This window comes from Panicum hallii, chromosome 9 (assembly GCF_002211085.1).
Source record: "Panicum hallii strain FIL2 chromosome 9, PHallii_v3.1, whole genome shotgun sequence".
NCBI lineage: Eukaryota > Viridiplantae > Streptophyta > Magnoliopsida > Poales > Poaceae > Panicum > Panicum hallii.
The window spans coordinates 73,144,067-73,159,426 of NC_038050.1; the positions used below are offsets into that span (position 1 = coordinate 73,144,067).

General features: G+C 50.1%; 5 protein-coding genes across 9 annotated transcripts; 4 read left to right on the forward strand and 1 right to left on the reverse strand.

Moving 5' to 3' along the window:
• The first annotated feature begins 104 nt into the window (after window positions 1-104).
• On the forward strand, window positions 105-2,625 carry LOC112878345 (pentatricopeptide repeat-containing protein At3g53170). Of its 2 annotated transcripts, XM_025942805.1 has the most exons (4): window positions 105-597; window positions 697-1,794; window positions 1,882-1,934; window positions 2,015-2,625. In XM_025942805.1, exons 1-3 carry the CDS (start codon window positions 292-294, stop codon window positions 1,909-1,911), a joined length of 1,434 nt encoding a protein of 477 aa, XP_025798590.1. In that variant the 5' UTR covers window positions 105-291; the 3' UTR covers window positions 1,912-1,934; window positions 2,015-2,625. The 2 variants fall into 2 exon arrangements, with proteins under 2 accessions (XP_025798590.1, XP_025798589.1); XM_025942804.1 differs by having other exon boundaries at window positions 1,882-2,625.
• A 136-nt stretch (window positions 2,626-2,761) lies between these two features.
• LOC112878344 (bifunctional fucokinase/fucose pyrophosphorylase) lies at window positions 2,762-7,966 on the forward strand. 4 transcript variants are annotated; one of them, XM_025942799.1, is made up of 7 exons: window positions 2,762-3,243; window positions 3,338-3,614; window positions 3,705-4,075; window positions 4,730-4,856; window positions 5,100-6,116; window positions 6,311-7,005; window positions 7,269-7,958. In XM_025942799.1, exons 1-7 carry the CDS (start codon window positions 2,902-2,904, stop codon window positions 7,665-7,667), a joined length of 3,228 nt encoding a protein of 1,075 aa, XP_025798584.1. In that variant the 5' UTR covers window positions 2,762-2,901; the 3' UTR covers window positions 7,668-7,958. The 4 variants fall into 4 exon arrangements, with proteins under 4 accessions (XP_025798584.1, XP_025798585.1, XP_025798586.1 ...); XM_025942800.1 differs by lacking the exon at window positions 2,762-3,243 and having other exon boundaries at window positions 3,467-3,594; window positions 7,269-7,966; XM_025942801.1 differs by lacking the exon at window positions 2,762-3,243 and having other exon boundaries at window positions 3,473-3,614; window positions 3,697-4,075; window positions 7,269-7,966.
• Window positions 7,967-8,418: 452 nt separating this feature from the next.
• Window positions 8,419-9,430, reverse strand: LOC112876896 (mavicyanin-like). Its single transcript, XM_025941075.1, has 2 exons — window positions 9,149-9,430; window positions 8,419-9,041 (listed from the first exon to the last, which is right to left on the reverse strand). The coding sequence occupies exons 1-2, from the start codon at window positions 9,327-9,329 to the stop codon at window positions 8,635-8,637; spliced, it is 588 nt and encodes a 195-aa protein (XP_025796860.1). The 5' UTR covers window positions 9,330-9,430; the 3' UTR covers window positions 8,419-8,634.
• A 771-nt stretch (window positions 9,431-10,201) lies between these two features.
• LOC112876043 (T-complex protein 1 subunit delta) lies at window positions 10,202-13,461 on the forward strand. Its single transcript, XM_025940077.1, has 2 exons — window positions 10,202-11,523; window positions 12,897-13,461. Exons 1-2 carry the CDS (start codon window positions 10,295-10,297, stop codon window positions 13,276-13,278), a joined length of 1,611 nt encoding a protein of 536 aa, XP_025795862.1. The 5' UTR covers window positions 10,202-10,294; the 3' UTR covers window positions 13,279-13,461.
• Window positions 13,462-13,955: 494 nt separating this feature from the next.
• LOC112875734 (mitochondrial import inner membrane translocase subunit TIM23-2-like) lies at window positions 13,956-14,984 on the forward strand. Its single transcript, XM_025939689.1, has one exon. It carries the CDS (start codon window positions 14,020-14,022, stop codon window positions 14,593-14,595), a length of 576 nt encoding a protein of 191 aa, XP_025795474.1. The 5' UTR covers window positions 13,956-14,019; the 3' UTR covers window positions 14,596-14,984.
• Window positions 14,985-15,360: the final 376 nt, after the last annotated feature.

The following is a 15,360-nucleotide window of genomic DNA, read 5'->3' on the forward strand; positions in this document are numbered from 1 at the left end:
TATGAGCATCTCCCAATGCGATATTGATGCTCAAAAAATCATTGAGACTGTATGTTCGTGATGTATGTTTTCCTTTGCTTGGTCGTGAAAAATGTGTCAGGTGCAGACTCGTGATCAGATAACTGGGTTGTTTTTTTGTTGTCAATTTTGCGATCTGACGGTGCTGGTGGCTATCCAACGAATCGACGGCCCTGCTGAATTTGTCACATCGCTTCTCTTCCCGCTGGCCGCTGCCGCTCCGGGGGACCTTATCGCCGTCTCGCCCTCGCTCCTTCGACGCCCCCTAGCGCCATGCACTCGCCGGCGCCGCTCCCGCCCACCAACACTCCGTCCCGGGCTCCTTGCCCCAGCCGGGCGCCTGCCGTTCCGGCTGCCCGCCGCCGCCGCCAGCGGCCGAAGCCGCCTTCCTCCCCGTCCGTTCCCGATGCTGAGCAGCCGGACGCCCTCGCCCGCATCCTCCGCACCGAGGCCGCCGTCTCGGGCGTCTCCCGAAAGGCCGCGGCCGCGCGGCAGCAGTCCACCCGCCTCTGGCCCCGCGCCGTCCTCGAGGCCCTCGACTCCGCCGTCGCCGCCTGCCGCTGGGAGTCCGCCCTCGAGGTTCCCTCCCGTTTCCGTTAGCTTTGCCCCTCTTCCCCAGGGCTGGTATGGTGGTACCTTCTCTCCCAACGATGCTTACGGCTCTCCTGCTTGCGCTAGATCTTCGAGCTGCTGCGGAAGCAGCACTGGTACGAGCCGAGGTCGCAGACCTACGCGCGGCTGCTGATGATGCTCGGCAAGTGCCGGCAGCCCGGCCCAGCCACCGCCCTCTTCAAGGCGATGCTCTCGGAGCGGCTCCGGCCGACGGTGGACGTGTACACGGCGCTCGTCGGCGCGTACGGCTACAGCGGCCTGCTGGAGGAGGCGCTGGCCACCGTCGACCAGATGAAAGGTGCTGCTGATTGCAAGCCGGATGGGTACACGTTCTCTGTCCTCATCGATTGCTGCGCTAAGTCGCGTCGCTTTGATCTGATTCCTGCTGTTCTTGATGAGATGTCATACCTGGGGCTTGAATGCAATTCTGTTATTCACAATGCGATAATTAATGGGTATGGTAAAGCTGGCTTGCTCGAGGAGATGGAGAGTGCACTTTCCAAGATGCTTGAGGGTGGGAACAATGTGCCGGACATTTACACAATGAACTCTATCATCTGGGCTTATGGGCACTATGGAAGGACAGATGAAATGGAGAAGGGGTACAACGAGTTTGAGTTGATGGGTGTTGAGCCAGATACCAAGACATTTAACATCATGATCAAGTCCTATGGTAAGGCTGGCATGTATGACAAGATGATGTCGACATTCAAATATATGAAGAAACGGTTCTTCTCTCCAACTGCGGTTACCTTCAACATAGTAATAGAATGTTTTGGGCGTGCTGGCAACATTAAAAAGATGGAGTACTACTTCCGGCTTATGAAAATTCAGGGTGTGAAACCCAGCCCCATCACTTACTGTTCGCTAGTTAATGGGTACAGCAAAGCTGGACTTCTTGACAAGGTTCCGGGAATTATTCGGCAGACTGAGAACACTGATGTTGTCTTGGATACTCCATTCTTCAACTGTGTGATAAGCGCATATGCAAAATCTGGAGATATCAAAATAATGGAAGAAATGATACAGCTTATGAAGGACAAGAAATGTAAGCCTGACAATGTAACTTATGCCACCATGATTCAGGCATACAATGCACATGGGATGGATGAAGCTGCTAGGTTGTTAGAGATGGAGGCTGAAAGATTTGATAAAAAGTTGCTGGTAAGTATCTTTCACTTTTTTAACGGGCTCATATTGATTATCCCATGTTAGTTCACTGATATCAGTGTTTACTTGTTCTTGGATCAGGGACCGGTTTCTGAGGTTGATGGCAAATAATGCCTACAATTCTTCCTTTGTGGGTTAGTGATAATCAAAGTTTAAATAAACATGATTCTATGCAAGAGGTGCTTTTGAGAATATAGCTTGAAATCCATAACAGGGTCTGACCAAAAGGGGTGCTGCCAATTGGATGCAGACGGCAAGGAAGCCAGAAAATGCAGAACTCTTTCTATATCCTGGTCAGACAACTAGTTCCTCAGGCAGATAATCCATCTATTTGGGGCTCACATTCAGTACTCGAATATGATGGCCGTGCTCATACAAGCAGATTTCAGGATCTGCCATCGTGCTGGTGGCCTGATCCTTCTCGACATATTGCTGTATTGTACAGTTGTAACAGCTTCCAAGTAGGACTGAGGGAGGCCGGGATCCTGAGATGGGTAAACACCATGGATGACAGTGACAGCTCATGAATAAGTCGTGGGGGGAGCCGCGCACATGTCACATGAGTTGCGCTGCAGACTTGGTCGAAGTGTAAGGACCAATTAGCTAGCTATCCCTTCGTTTGCGGGGTTGACCATCGTCAGTACGTCAAGGATCTCAGTTTGGAGCAACCACTGGTGTCCTTCGTTACTGAACATTTTGGTGCTGACGAACCGGTAAAACCCCGCTAGATGTAATATTCGTGCAATCTAGCGTGCTTTGAGACTGTAAATGGATGCATTCTGTCTAGTTTCTTGATCAGTTATGTATTCAGATTTGGTTTTTACCCCTCCCTTGCAATGTAAATAGGCAAAGCCCAATGCCCAAGCGCTCTGATGAATGCACATCACTGAACAGACCAGTAATCCACAGAGCCAACCAGGAAGCGTCATCTGTTGGCAGCGTTCCGTCCAGTCCAGACTTGAAAGGATCAGCACTGGCAGGCAGCAGCGTGCAGCACGCGCCACGGCAATCTTGGGGCCAAACAGTCGCATCTCAGCGGAGTGGACTAGACTAACCAACCAACGCCCCCGTCCGATCCGAGGGGCGACGCGGCGGGAGGCCATGGACTTGTCGTCGTCGTCGTCGGGGCAGCGGCGCCGGCGCCGTCGGAGGGCGCACACGGCTGAGGAGGCGGCCGCGACTCTGCGGAAGGCGTGGTGCCGGCTGCGCCTCTCGGCGCGGGACCCAGCGCGCGTGCCGCCCTGGGACGCCGTCGTGCTTACGGCCGCCAGCCCCGAGCAGGCCGCACTCTACAACCGCCAGCTCGAGCGCGGCCGGAGCCTCGGCCGCTTCCCCGCCTCCACCACGGCCATCGCCGTCCCGGACCCAGACGGCGCCCGAATCGGCTCCGGCGCTGCCACGCTCCACGCTGTCGCCTCCCTCGTTCGCCACCTCGCCGCCCTGGTCCTACTACCTCCGCCTAGCGCTAACTTCATTGTGCAGCTACTAGCCACCTTCTACTTGCTTGATCAATCGCGATATCTGAAATTTTTTGCAGGCTTCCAAGGAAGATATAGCTGAATTCCTTCCCGAAGCAAATGGCTGTTCTGTGGATGAGTCCGCTCTTGCCGCGGCAAGCTTCATGGCGAAGAAGCACGTGCTCTTACTTCACGCCGGGGGTGACAGCAAGAGGGTTCCATGGGCGAACCCCATGGGGAAGGCTTTCCTGCCCCTGCCTTACTTGGCCGGTGACAATCCTGATGGACCCGTTCCACTTCTCTTCGATCACATTCTCGCGATTTCATATAGCGCAAGGCAAGCGTTCAACAATCAAGGTTGTAGCTTAGAGAAAAATGACTAGCACATATGTCCACAGAAAGGGACTGCTACTTTTGTGCCGTTTCTAATTTCCAATAGGTGACCAGGTGGGATCTTCATAATGACAGGGGATGTTCTCCCCTGCTTTGATGCCTCAAACCTAGTTCTTCCTGAAGATGCTGCTAGCATTGTGACGGTGCCCACTACTCTGGATGTTGCCGCTAATCATGGAGTGGTTGTAGCGTCAAAGGATGGCGGGATCGATCAGGAGAACTATTCTCTATGTCTGGTTGATAATCTCCTGCAGAAGCCAACAGTGAGCGAGCTTGTAGAGGGCCATGCCATCCTAGATGATGGGAGAGCATTACTTGACACGGGAATAATAGCAGCAAGGGGTAAAGCATGGCAGGACCTTGTCACGCTTGCACACTCATCTAGCCATACCATGATTAAGGAGCTCATGACTAGTAAGAAAGAGGCAAGCTACCATTTTCAGCATTGTGAGCTATAACACTTATCAAGCAGGACCTTCCTTTCTTATGGTTTCCTAAGACACTTTTGGATGTTGTACATCTGGTTAATTCATATCTGTTGAATTATGCTCATTAAATTAAGAAAATACGATTATTCTGGCAAAATATTTTCCGTATGTTTACCAGTTAGAAATGCTGGTCCTGTGATCTTCAACATCTTTTTGAAGTCGTGATTACTGTGAATACTGAATTGCAGTGCAGGATGTTCCTTATTGTACATTCTGAATAGCCTTCTAACCCTTAAGATAATTATTTTAAGGCACCGTCAATCTGTTTTTTCATTTTGTACTTTGATATGCTAGCACCCAAACGTGTAGTGTGGTAGAAACTGAATATGTATTCTTGATCAGAAGCAATGGCTTCTCTCTCCTTAAGAGATGCTAATATAATTATATGTTAGTCCACTTGCCATCCCATGCTGAAAGTGGATTTTCAGAACTCAATTAATCTTTAGTAGTATATCTATTTAACTTAGACCTGAAATATCAAAGTATTTTCCTACTCCTAACGCTTTGTTACTTCTTATTAGGCACATTTCTCTGATTGCATATGTACCTTGAGCTTTTGATTTGTATGATCATGCTTGCCAATTTCTGCAGTTGAGCTTATATGAAGATCTTGTTGCTGCATGGGTACCATCCAAGCATGAGTGGTTGAGAAACCGTCCATTGGGCAAGGAACTGATTGCTGCTTTAGGAAAACAAAGGATTTTCAGCTTCTGTTCATGTATGTTTCTACTTATTATGCAGCTATCATTCCTTCAAGCTAGTGCATCATCTTGGTTTTGGTCTAGGGTTATGCCTTCAAGTTTTCTGTTTTCATGAACTCCCTCCATTTTTTAAAAGGTATGTACTAAAAACTGGAGGGAGTAATTACTAAACTTTCATCTGGTGTAACAGATTCTATCCTATCATCATTCCTTTCAGTTGTGCAATTGAAATGCTAAGTTGTGATGGTTTCCCTTTTCAGATGACTTTTCATTTTTACATTTTGGTACATCTGCGGAGGTTCTTGATCACTTGGCAGGTTCCTATTCAGGACTTGTAGGTCGAAGGCATATGTGCTCACTACCAGAGACCACTGCTTGTGATATTGCAGCGACAGCTATTATTTTGTCTACCAAGATTTCTTCTGGGGTCTCAGTAGGAGAGGATTCATTGGTTTATGATTCAGTACTTTGTGGTAGAATACGGATTGGTTCGCAATCCATTGTTATTGGGGTGAATATAAGTGAGTTTCATGGGTACAGTCCTCAGATAATCAATAGTAGAACTTGTTTCACATTACCTGATCGCCATTGCCTCTGGGAAGTACCTTTGGTAAACTCTGCAGGAAGAGTTTTGGTTTACTGTGGTCTTCATGATAATCCAAAAGTTTCTGTTAAGAGGGATGGTACATTCTGTGGCAAGCCATGGATAAATGTTTTGGAAGATCTTAGAATCCAGGATATCGATCTTTGGAACTCAACCAGCCAGGACAAGTGCTTATGGACTGCAAGACTTTTTCCTGTCATCTCTCTCCCTGAAATGCTGAATGTAGGCATGTGGCTTATGGGGACAGCATGCGACCCAGATGGAAAAATAGCTACCTTGTGGAGAAAATCACAGAGGGTCAGCTTGGAAGAGCTGCATCGTGCTATCGACTACAATCAGCTTTGCACGGATGCAAGCAAGCATCAGTCAGATCTTGCAGCTGACATAGCCAAGTCTTGTATGAACTATGGCTTACTTGGACGTAACCTGTTTCAACTTTGCGAGGAAGTGTTACAAAAAGATACATGTTTAACACTCTGTGAAGAATTGCTTTCAATTTTTCCTAGTCATGGGGATCAGTATTTTGGGGTTCTTCCTCAGAGCAGAGAATATCAGGTCAAGATGGATCTGCTTAGAGCTTCTGGAGATCTTTCCACTGCATGTATCGTTGAAGAGAAAGTATGGGCTTCCATAGCGAGTGAAACTGCAGCAGCGATAAAATATGGATCAAAAGGTGCTTACTAGCTGCTACAAAACATTTACGATAACTAAAAGATCCTGTATTTCCCAAACTAACTGTTGTGCATATATTAGCGTTTCTCAAAATTCCATGATATCTTGATATGCAATGAGCTAACTGTGCCTGATGTTACCATTTGCACTATTGATAATACTTCTATATCGTTAACACATTTCATTCTTTTATAGAGCCATCAAGCGGTTCCATGTATTCAACCCATGGAAACTTGCATCCTAGGAAGGCCTTTGTAGAATTACCAGTCCGTGTGGACTTTGTTGGGGGTTGGAGTGATACACCTCCATGGAGCTTGGAGCGTCCAGGTTGTGTTTTGAATATGGCAATAAGCTTGGAAGGAAGTCTTCCGGTTGGCGCTATGATAGAGACAGCAGAAGATCACCTTGGAGTTTCAATCGAAGATGATGCTGGCAGGAATGTTTATATTGATGATCTGGCATCTATTTCATCTCCATTCGAAGAAAGTGACCCGTTTCGTTTAGTCAAGTCTGCTCTTATTGTTACCGGTATCCTTGGCCATAAAATGTTGTCAAAATCAGGCCTGAACATTAGGACATGGGCAAATGTTCCTCGTGGAAGTGGACTGGGAACTTCTAGCATATTAGCAGCTGCTGTAGTTAAGGGACTATTTCAAGTTATGGAAGATGATGGAAGTGATGACAATGTTGCTAGAGCTGTTCTAGTGGTAGAACAAATAATGGGCACCGGTGGTGGATGGCAAGATCAAATCGGTGGCCTATATCCTGGAATCAAGTGCACCCAGAGCTTTCCAGGACAATCATTGCGGTTGCAAGTTGTTCCACTGTTGGCCTCACCTCAGTTGATTCAGGAATTAGAACAGCGTCTCCTGGTTGTGTTCACTGGCCAAGTAAGTTCATCCTTTCTGCTTGAAGCATAAAATTCTTTCGAGTCCATTCCTTGTGACCTTGCACACATTATAGCTATAAGCCAAGAACTACACTTGGTCATATAATAAAATCATGTGATGTTGATTGCCGAAATGTTGAAAGTGCAAACAACATCTTGGTCCAGTTATCACAATTCAGATACGATGACCCTGCTATTCATGTGTCATCTTTTCAAAATTTTCCACATTAATGTTCCCCCTAAATGAATCTAACTACTGTACAGGTAAGGCTTGCCCACCAAGTCCTGCAGAAAGTTGTAACTCGGTACCTCCGCCGCGATAACATCTTGATATCCAGCATCAAGAGGCTTGCCGAGTTGGCCAAAATTGGGAGGGAAGCCCTGATGAATGGTGATATAGACGAGCTCGGCAGCATAATGCTGGAGGCCTGGAGGCTGCATCAAGAGCTAGACCCTTTCTGCAGCAACAAATTTGTGGATGAGCTATTTGCTTTCGCCGATCCTTACTGCAGCGGCTACAAGCTGGTCGGAGCCGGTGGTGGTGGCTTCGCCCTGCTGCTTGCCAAGAACCCTAGCTGTGCTAAAGAACTTAGGCAGGCACTTGATGAGTCCAGCACCTTCGATGTGAAGGTGTACGACTGGAACATCGTTATGCCACGATGATGAGGTAGTGCCTAACGAGGATTACACGTCATTCTTTTCATTGCGGTTGATAGAAGCTGCCCCTGCAGTAGTAGCTGGTTCATATGTAGTGTGCTTTTTCTTTAAGACTATACTTGTTCTGACTGTTTCCATCGTTTTCCCCTCTTGATGTTATTGAGCATGAATAGTTATAGTGCTCTGTTGTATTCCTCTCGCAGCCGATTACTCTGCTGTATTCCCTTTTTTTATACGTAGCTGGTGATAACCGAGAATCTCAGTCCTATGTTATGCAGATTTTTTTTTGAAGGGTTATTATGTAATTCTAGGCCAGAGTTTGCCTGAACCTAAATTTGCACGTATTTTTGCGGCACTATGTTTTTTACCGGGAATCATTGGTCCGCTCTCAGCGATCCGTGCTTGTCCTCACCTTTTCCCAGCATCGTCATGCTCTCATTGGTTGGTAGCTGAATGCCCCCAAATTCACTGCTCCGATGTCTCCTGGAACAGTTCCCATTTCGCCCAAGCAACCGCGGACACCCGGGTACTGTTGGAGATCACGGTATCAATTCCAGGCCCGCCCATGGAATTTGTCCTGTGTGACTGTGTGAGTACACCGACACGATCGAGTACCAGTTCATCACTACCAGCAGCACATCCACATGTGGGGTGATCTGTCCCACCAGCTGACAGCCTAGCTCTTCGACGATGTGCTAAACTGATGAAGCTGTCACTGATGCTGTAAATGCAGAGAGGCTGAGAAGCGTGGTCGATCGATGCAAAACGATCCATGTTGTCATTGCATTGCACAATGTAAATGGAGAGAGTCAGAGAGAGATCTAGATAGAAACTAATAAAAAAATTGGAGATCCAAGCTCTGATCATCCGAATGCCCCCAATCAACCCAAGAACTCAACTCACTACCAAGTCCCAATGGAGAAGATCTCATAACGCAAAAGCAGGACTTGAGGTAGCTAACTAGCTGTGACTATCACAGGAGGAGAGGGAGAGCGAAGGAGAGAGCGGCCGCAGCGGCGACGGATCCAGCGCCGGCGACGGCCCGGAGCGCGGGCGAGGGGTGGGCCGCGCCTGCCGGGGCGGAGGCCGGCAGGGACCCCTCGGGCGCCTCGGCCGCCGGCGTGGGCGCGAGGGCGGCGAGGTCGCTGGCGGAGGGCTGCAGGTAGGTGCCGTTGGCCATGGGCACGTCGACCCAGAGCTTCTGGCCCTTGAGGCAGTGTCCCGGCGTGCCGCTGGTGAAGTAGGCGCGGCCGGGCGTGGTGAGGTTGAAGACGGAGTTGCCGTCGGCGAGCTTGAGCACGGGGGACGACAGGTCGCAGGCGGCGAAGGCCTGCGGCGTGACCTGCAGCACCGAGTCCTGGCTGGGCGGGTAGAGGAACCCTGCAGCTCATCCATCATCAGGCATCAGTGGATCCGTTCCTCAAGCCAAGTGAGGAAGTGGTAGCAGCTAGCACAGCCGTATGAGGACTGAGGCCTGGGGAGCTTACAGATGGAGTCGCCGAGAGCGAAGTGGATGGACTTGGCCCAGCGCTTGTAGACGTCGGGCTTGGAGGGCGGCGGCACGCCCCAGGCGTCGAGGTCGCCCACCTTGTACATGGCGCAGGCGCCGCCGTCCACCAGGAGCAGCAGCACCGCTGCGGCCGATGCCAACACCACCCGCGCACGCATCCTGGCAAAGCTGCTCGCTTTACTGCCTGCTGCTCCTCTCTTCGTGTACGGCGAGCGGCAACGTGGCCGTGCGGCGGCTGGGGCTTTGCTCTATTTATTTTGACGGAGAGGGGGAGGAGCAGAGCTTGGATGGGCGCAAGTGCAACGGGTGGATTTGACAAATTGGCACGGAGCAGAGCTGTCGCGGCTCGAGCCATGTGCCCGGCCGGGATCCCCGGCCCAGCCCAGTGGTGTGGTCCATCCATCGCCTCCTCGTTAACCAACGGCTAATCGCATCGGGGGCGTGCCGGCATTGGGCTTTGCTTTGGTTGGTTCCAGGTGCGCGGCAGAATCCAGGGGGCCAGCACGTCCATGGTGGAATCGGAGAGCCATCCACTTCTCTTCCTCGCCTCTTCAGGGTGGCAGGTACCTGTGCTCAGCTACCTGCAAGCTCTGAAGCAGGCTGCTCAACTGTTTCTCGATAAATCTGGACGCAGCAGGCTTAGCTCGCTGCTACGGGATACCACGGCGCCGGTGTGGCATGACATGGGCAGGCAAGTCTCGTCGGCAAGGCAAGATGGGCCATGGAAGCATTCCAATGCTCAAACAAAATAGTTAAAAATTACACCTACTACTTACAATCCAAGATGGGCCATGGACCAAAGCTTTCTTTCTACATGCAGAATCTGTCTCTCTCTCTCTCTCGCTCGGGCCACAGCCCGCTACCGTTGAATGGCCCGAGTTGGGCCGAATCTAACTGTGCGGACGGCCTATCGGTTGTGTGGGAGGCTCTCAAAAGCCCGGCCCATACTTGCAACGACGGTGGCGTCAGGGGCCTCTCGACCCTTCTATACGCTGCGAGGCCGGTGCGCCACCCCAAACCACCCCCCCGTCACTACTGAATCTGCCTCCAGTCGAAAACCCTAGCCTCCAAATTTCCCTCCCATCCGATCTCCCGATCCAGCAGCCAGCAACAGATTTCCACCATGGCCGCCGCCGCCGCCGCCGCCGCCGCCCCTGCGCCGTCCCGCAAGACGGAGACCTACACCGACACCAAGCGCCGCGACGACGTCCGCGGCGCCAACATCGCCGCTGCGCGCGCCGTCTCCGACGCCGTGCGCACCTCGCTGGGGCCCCGTGGCATGGACAAGATGATCTGTTCGGGGGACCAGGAGGTCATCATTACCAACGACGGCGCCACCATCGTCTCCCGCATGGCGCTCGTCCAGCCCGCCGCGCGCATGCTCGCCGAGCTCTCCCGCTCCCAGGACGCTGCCGCGGGGGACGGAACCACCACCGTCGTCGTCCTCGCCGGATCCCTCCTCCGCCGTGCCCAGTCGCTTCTCTCCGCGGGCGCCCACCCCACCGCCGCCGCCGACGCCCTCCACCGCCTCTCCACGCGCGCCGTCGAGATTCTCCACGCCATGGCCATCCCCATCGAGCTCTCCGACCGGGAGTCGCTCGTCAAATCCGCCTCCACAGCCCTTAACTCCAAGGTTGTTTCCCAGTACTCCACTCTCCTCTCACCCCTCGCCGTCGACGCCGCCCTCTCTGTGGTCGATCCCGCTCACCCGGACCTCCTCGACCTCCGTGACATCCGCATCGTCAAGAAACTTGGTGGAACTGTAGACGACACTGAGCTCGTCCGTGGCCTTATATTCGACAAAAAGGCTAGCCACGCTGCCGGGGGACCGACTCGGATGGAGAATGCAAAGATTGCTGTCATCCAGTTCCAAATCTCGCCACCCAAGACTGACATTGAGCAGAGCGTCATTGTGTCGGACTATGCACAGATGGATCGCATCCTACGTGAGGAGCGCAATTATATCCTTGGGATGGTCAAGAAGATTAGGGCTGCTGGATGCAATGTCTTGCTCATTCAGAAGAGCATCTTGCGTGATGCGGTCACTGAGTTGTCTCTGCACTACCTTGCTAAGGCGAAGATTCTGGTGGTGAAGGATGTGGAGAGGGATGAGATTGAGTTTATCACCAAGACCTTGAACTGCCTTCCCATTGCCAACATTGAGCACTTCCGCACCGATAAGCTTGGTTATGCAGATCTTGTTGAGGAAGTCTCAGTCGGGGAGGGCAAGGTCGTGAAGATCACTGGTATCAAGGACATGGGGAGGACCGCAACTGTACTTGTCAGGGGGTCAAACCAGTTGGTCATTGATGAAGCTGAACGCAGTCTCCATGATGCCCTCTGCGTCATCAGGTAAATCACATCTTCCGTTGAGATAATAATCTAACCACTATATGCTTGTTAATTGCTTCTGAATTGTAATCTGACCTCTCAAGTTCTCTTTGTATACTGTTTTGGGCCAATTCTTGGCATTGATGCTATAAGTTCACCAAAATGTGTATATGCTTTGGTTATTGGTAGCATCGGATTAGGATTTTAAAAGTTGTCCAAAATTAAACAGACATGGTCTTTTCGTTCAAGTTCATTAAGAGTATGCTTCAAACTTTCATATTTGGTTCGTCCAGGATCTATTTTTTTCATGAAGTAAATGCTGCTGCTGTTTCCTTTAAACATTCTTTAAATTTAAAGTCATTCAAATCTTCAATTCTGGTTACCTGAATTTACAAAGCATCAGCTGCTCCGTTTTCTTTTATCTCAAAATTGACATCATCCTTGTAACTTATATTTTCTAATTTGGTAGTATCATGCTGTACAGCTGAGGTTTTCTGCCCCTTTTTCCTGAAACAAATCCTAGCAATGCACTGTACAGTTTGGCTGGCTTGTGATATTTACTGAAGATAAATGTGTTTGATGCCTGTTTAGTCAGGAAAGCTTGTTATCACGAGTTTACGCACGGTATGTAGGTTAATAATTTTTCTTTGGTCGCATAGTAGCAGTTGGCCCTGTGACAAAATGATTGGTGCTTTCTAGAAAGCTGGAGCCTGGATTTGAACTGGAAATTTGTGGGTGTGATAAGGTTTAAGATCTACCTTTAGATAGATGTCGAGTCTCTTATGTAGCTTTGAAACCCTTCAACTTTGGTTTATTGCTCAATTAATGGCAGCTGTAGTAAAGAAGCTTGTGGGAGTTGACTTGCATTAGCAGAATGATTTATCTTTGTGCACTTTTGTGGTTCCAAGAAATTTATGGATCCCCTTCACCTAGCTCATGACAGAGAGGTCCTGGAATTGTGTGATCATTGTACATTGGTGTTCTGCAGCATATCTTTATCTGCACCATGCTTTGATGCAGTCTTCTCTTGTTGGATGCTTTGAGCTTGTCTACCCATTTTTCTAGTTGGCATTAGTACAGCTGGAGATTGCGAAGTAGAGAAAATCAGTATGATTATTTGTCACACTTTGTTCCTTGTTTAACTAAGGCTATTTTCATGTTATTATAGGTATAATGCTAGCTATTAGTTTCATAACAATGTAGGTGGGTGTAATGCCACACTATATTCCTTTCGAGACGGTCTCCCTACCAATTGACGTACTTTAAGCAGTTGCAGTAGTGATGCTGTTGGGAATTTTCTTAAAATAAGTAAACTGAGTTTTGTATTATAGTTGGCATTTACTGATTTTTCTTGATGTTCTGATTGGTTAATACTTCTCCTTTTGATGCTTCAGGTGCTTGGTGAGCAAGAGGTTTATGATTGCTGGTGGTGGTGCTCCAGAAATCGAGATGTCAATGCAACTGGCTGCTTGGGCAAAGGAGCTTCAAGGGATGGAGAGTTACTGCATCAAGGAGTTTGCTGAGGCACTAGAGGTCATCCCTTACACACTAGCTGAGAATGCAGGGCTTAACCCAATCTCCATTGTCACTGAGCTCAGGAATCGCCATGCTAGAGGTGAGAAGAACGCAGGCATCAATGTGAGGAAAGGCCAGATCACAAACATCCTGGAGGAGAACGTTGTGCAGCCCTTGCTGGTGAGCACAAGCGCCATTACGCTGGCTTGTGAATGCGTCAGAATGATCTTGAAGATTGATGATATTGTCACCGTAAGATAAGGGCATAGAGTTGATTATCACGTCGGCCTGCCCTGTTGTCTGGATTGATAGTGTACTACTTGGAACTTCATTCGTGGGCTTTGGTGTTGTCAAACTGGATGTTTTGAACTCGTGGTTTTGATGTCAGCAGAGGAGAGGAGTTTGTCTATTGTTGCAGTAATGTCTGCTCTACTTTTATTTCCATTTCACCTTCGATCGAATTTGGAATCAATCCAGTCATGCTACGTAGTAGTGTTGGGAACGAAAATCGAGTGAAAACCGAATCGGATTCAGTCGATTCTAATAAAGTGAGACCAGCTTACCGTACACTCGAGTGATTTCTGTTTCTATCAAGGGCTATGATGGGCTGTACCAGCGACAAAAGAGGGGGAAAAAGGAAGGTACATGACCCCAGTTGGGCCGTATTTCTTTTAAGCCTGCGTGGCTTTCTCTGCCAGGCCACCGTTAGACTGAACCTAACCGCGCGGACGGCCTCTCGGCTGTTGTTTGGGAGACTCGGAAAAGCCCAGCCCATACTTGCAACGACTTCGGCGTCAGGGGCCTCGACCCTTCGTGGAGGTTCTCCATCCAGTTCGTCGGCGGCTCAAAAATATCAGACGCGACGGGGACCTCTTCGCAAATATAGCCCGCACCGAATATACACGGCGAGGCCGGGCTGCTCCCGTGTGCGACCCAAACCCTCCCCCCCCCCCCCACCCCATTTCTTTCTTGCCTCCCACGCCGCCGCCGCCGTATCCCGCAATGGCCGATCCGCGGCTGTTCCCGTCGGGATCTGACGACCGCCGCGACGACTCCGGCCGCCGCCTCTACAACCCGTACCAGGACCTCAACATCCCCTACAAGCAGCTCTACGACCTGCCCACCTCCCCGGAGTTCCTCTTCCAGGAGGAGGCCATCGCGCAGCGCCGCTCCTGGGGCGAGAACCTCACCTACTACACCGGTATCGGCTACCTGGGCGGCGCCGTGGTCGGGGCCGCGCTGGGGCTCCGCGACGCCGCGCGGGGCGCCGAGCCCGGCGAGCCCGCGAAGATCCGGGCCAACCGTGTCCTCAACTCTTGCGGGAGCTCGGGCCGCCGCTTCGGCAACACGCTCGGGGTCATAGGCCTTATGTACGCCGGGATCGAGAGCGCCATGGTCGCTGCCCGCGACCGCGACGACTGGATCAATAGCGTCGCGGCAGGGCTAGGCACCGGCGCGCTCTTCCGGGCCGCCAACGGGCCGCGGTCAGCCGCCGTCGCGGGGGCCGTTGGAGGGGTTCTCGCCGGCGCCGCCGCGGCCGCCAAGCAGGTCGGCAAGAGATACGTGCCCGCCCTCTGATGCGTCGTATGCTGTTATATGTACGGTACTATCTTTGCTCTGATCGAATCACCCAATCAATCAATCAATCAATTCGTCGCGAGGATGTCATTTCTTCGTTTCTTGTTCTGCTGGTTAATATTTGAGAAGAGTCATGTTCTTCTCAACATTTCTATATATTGACAGCCATATGCTGTTATATGTAAACGATCTGATCGGATCAGATCAGAAAATTTTTGGTCTGCCTTGCAATGTAACATTAGCTAGCTGGTATCGACAAAATAATACTGCATTTGCATTATGCTGGAGAAACCCATGACATTGTGAAATGTAACTTTCAGTGTAGTGTAGTTTTCCTAGATTATATCACTGTTTTTTGTTTCTCTCGAGAGATGAAATGGTTTGCCTAACGATTGTTTGTGAAAAAGGCATGTTTTGATCTGTCAGCAAATGTTTAAGGAAACAATGTTGTACATAATGTTTATGCACGGTTTGGTAGCAACTAGCAAGTCATTCAGGTCACATGATATCATTCAGAAGCGTTTCATAAATATGACCCCCTCCCCTTTTTTTACCCACTTGGGATCCTGGTCATTCTTACTGCACCTGCAAATATATCCTGATGATCTGAATACGATAAAACAGCGATGTGATGTTTCACATGATATATCGGTATCTCTAGCTGACCATTACATTCTTGTTCAATTTGAGAAAAGAAACCCATTGGATTGGACTTGATTTGGAAGGTGCTGTTGCATAAGAGCTTTATGCACAAGTCTTCATCAC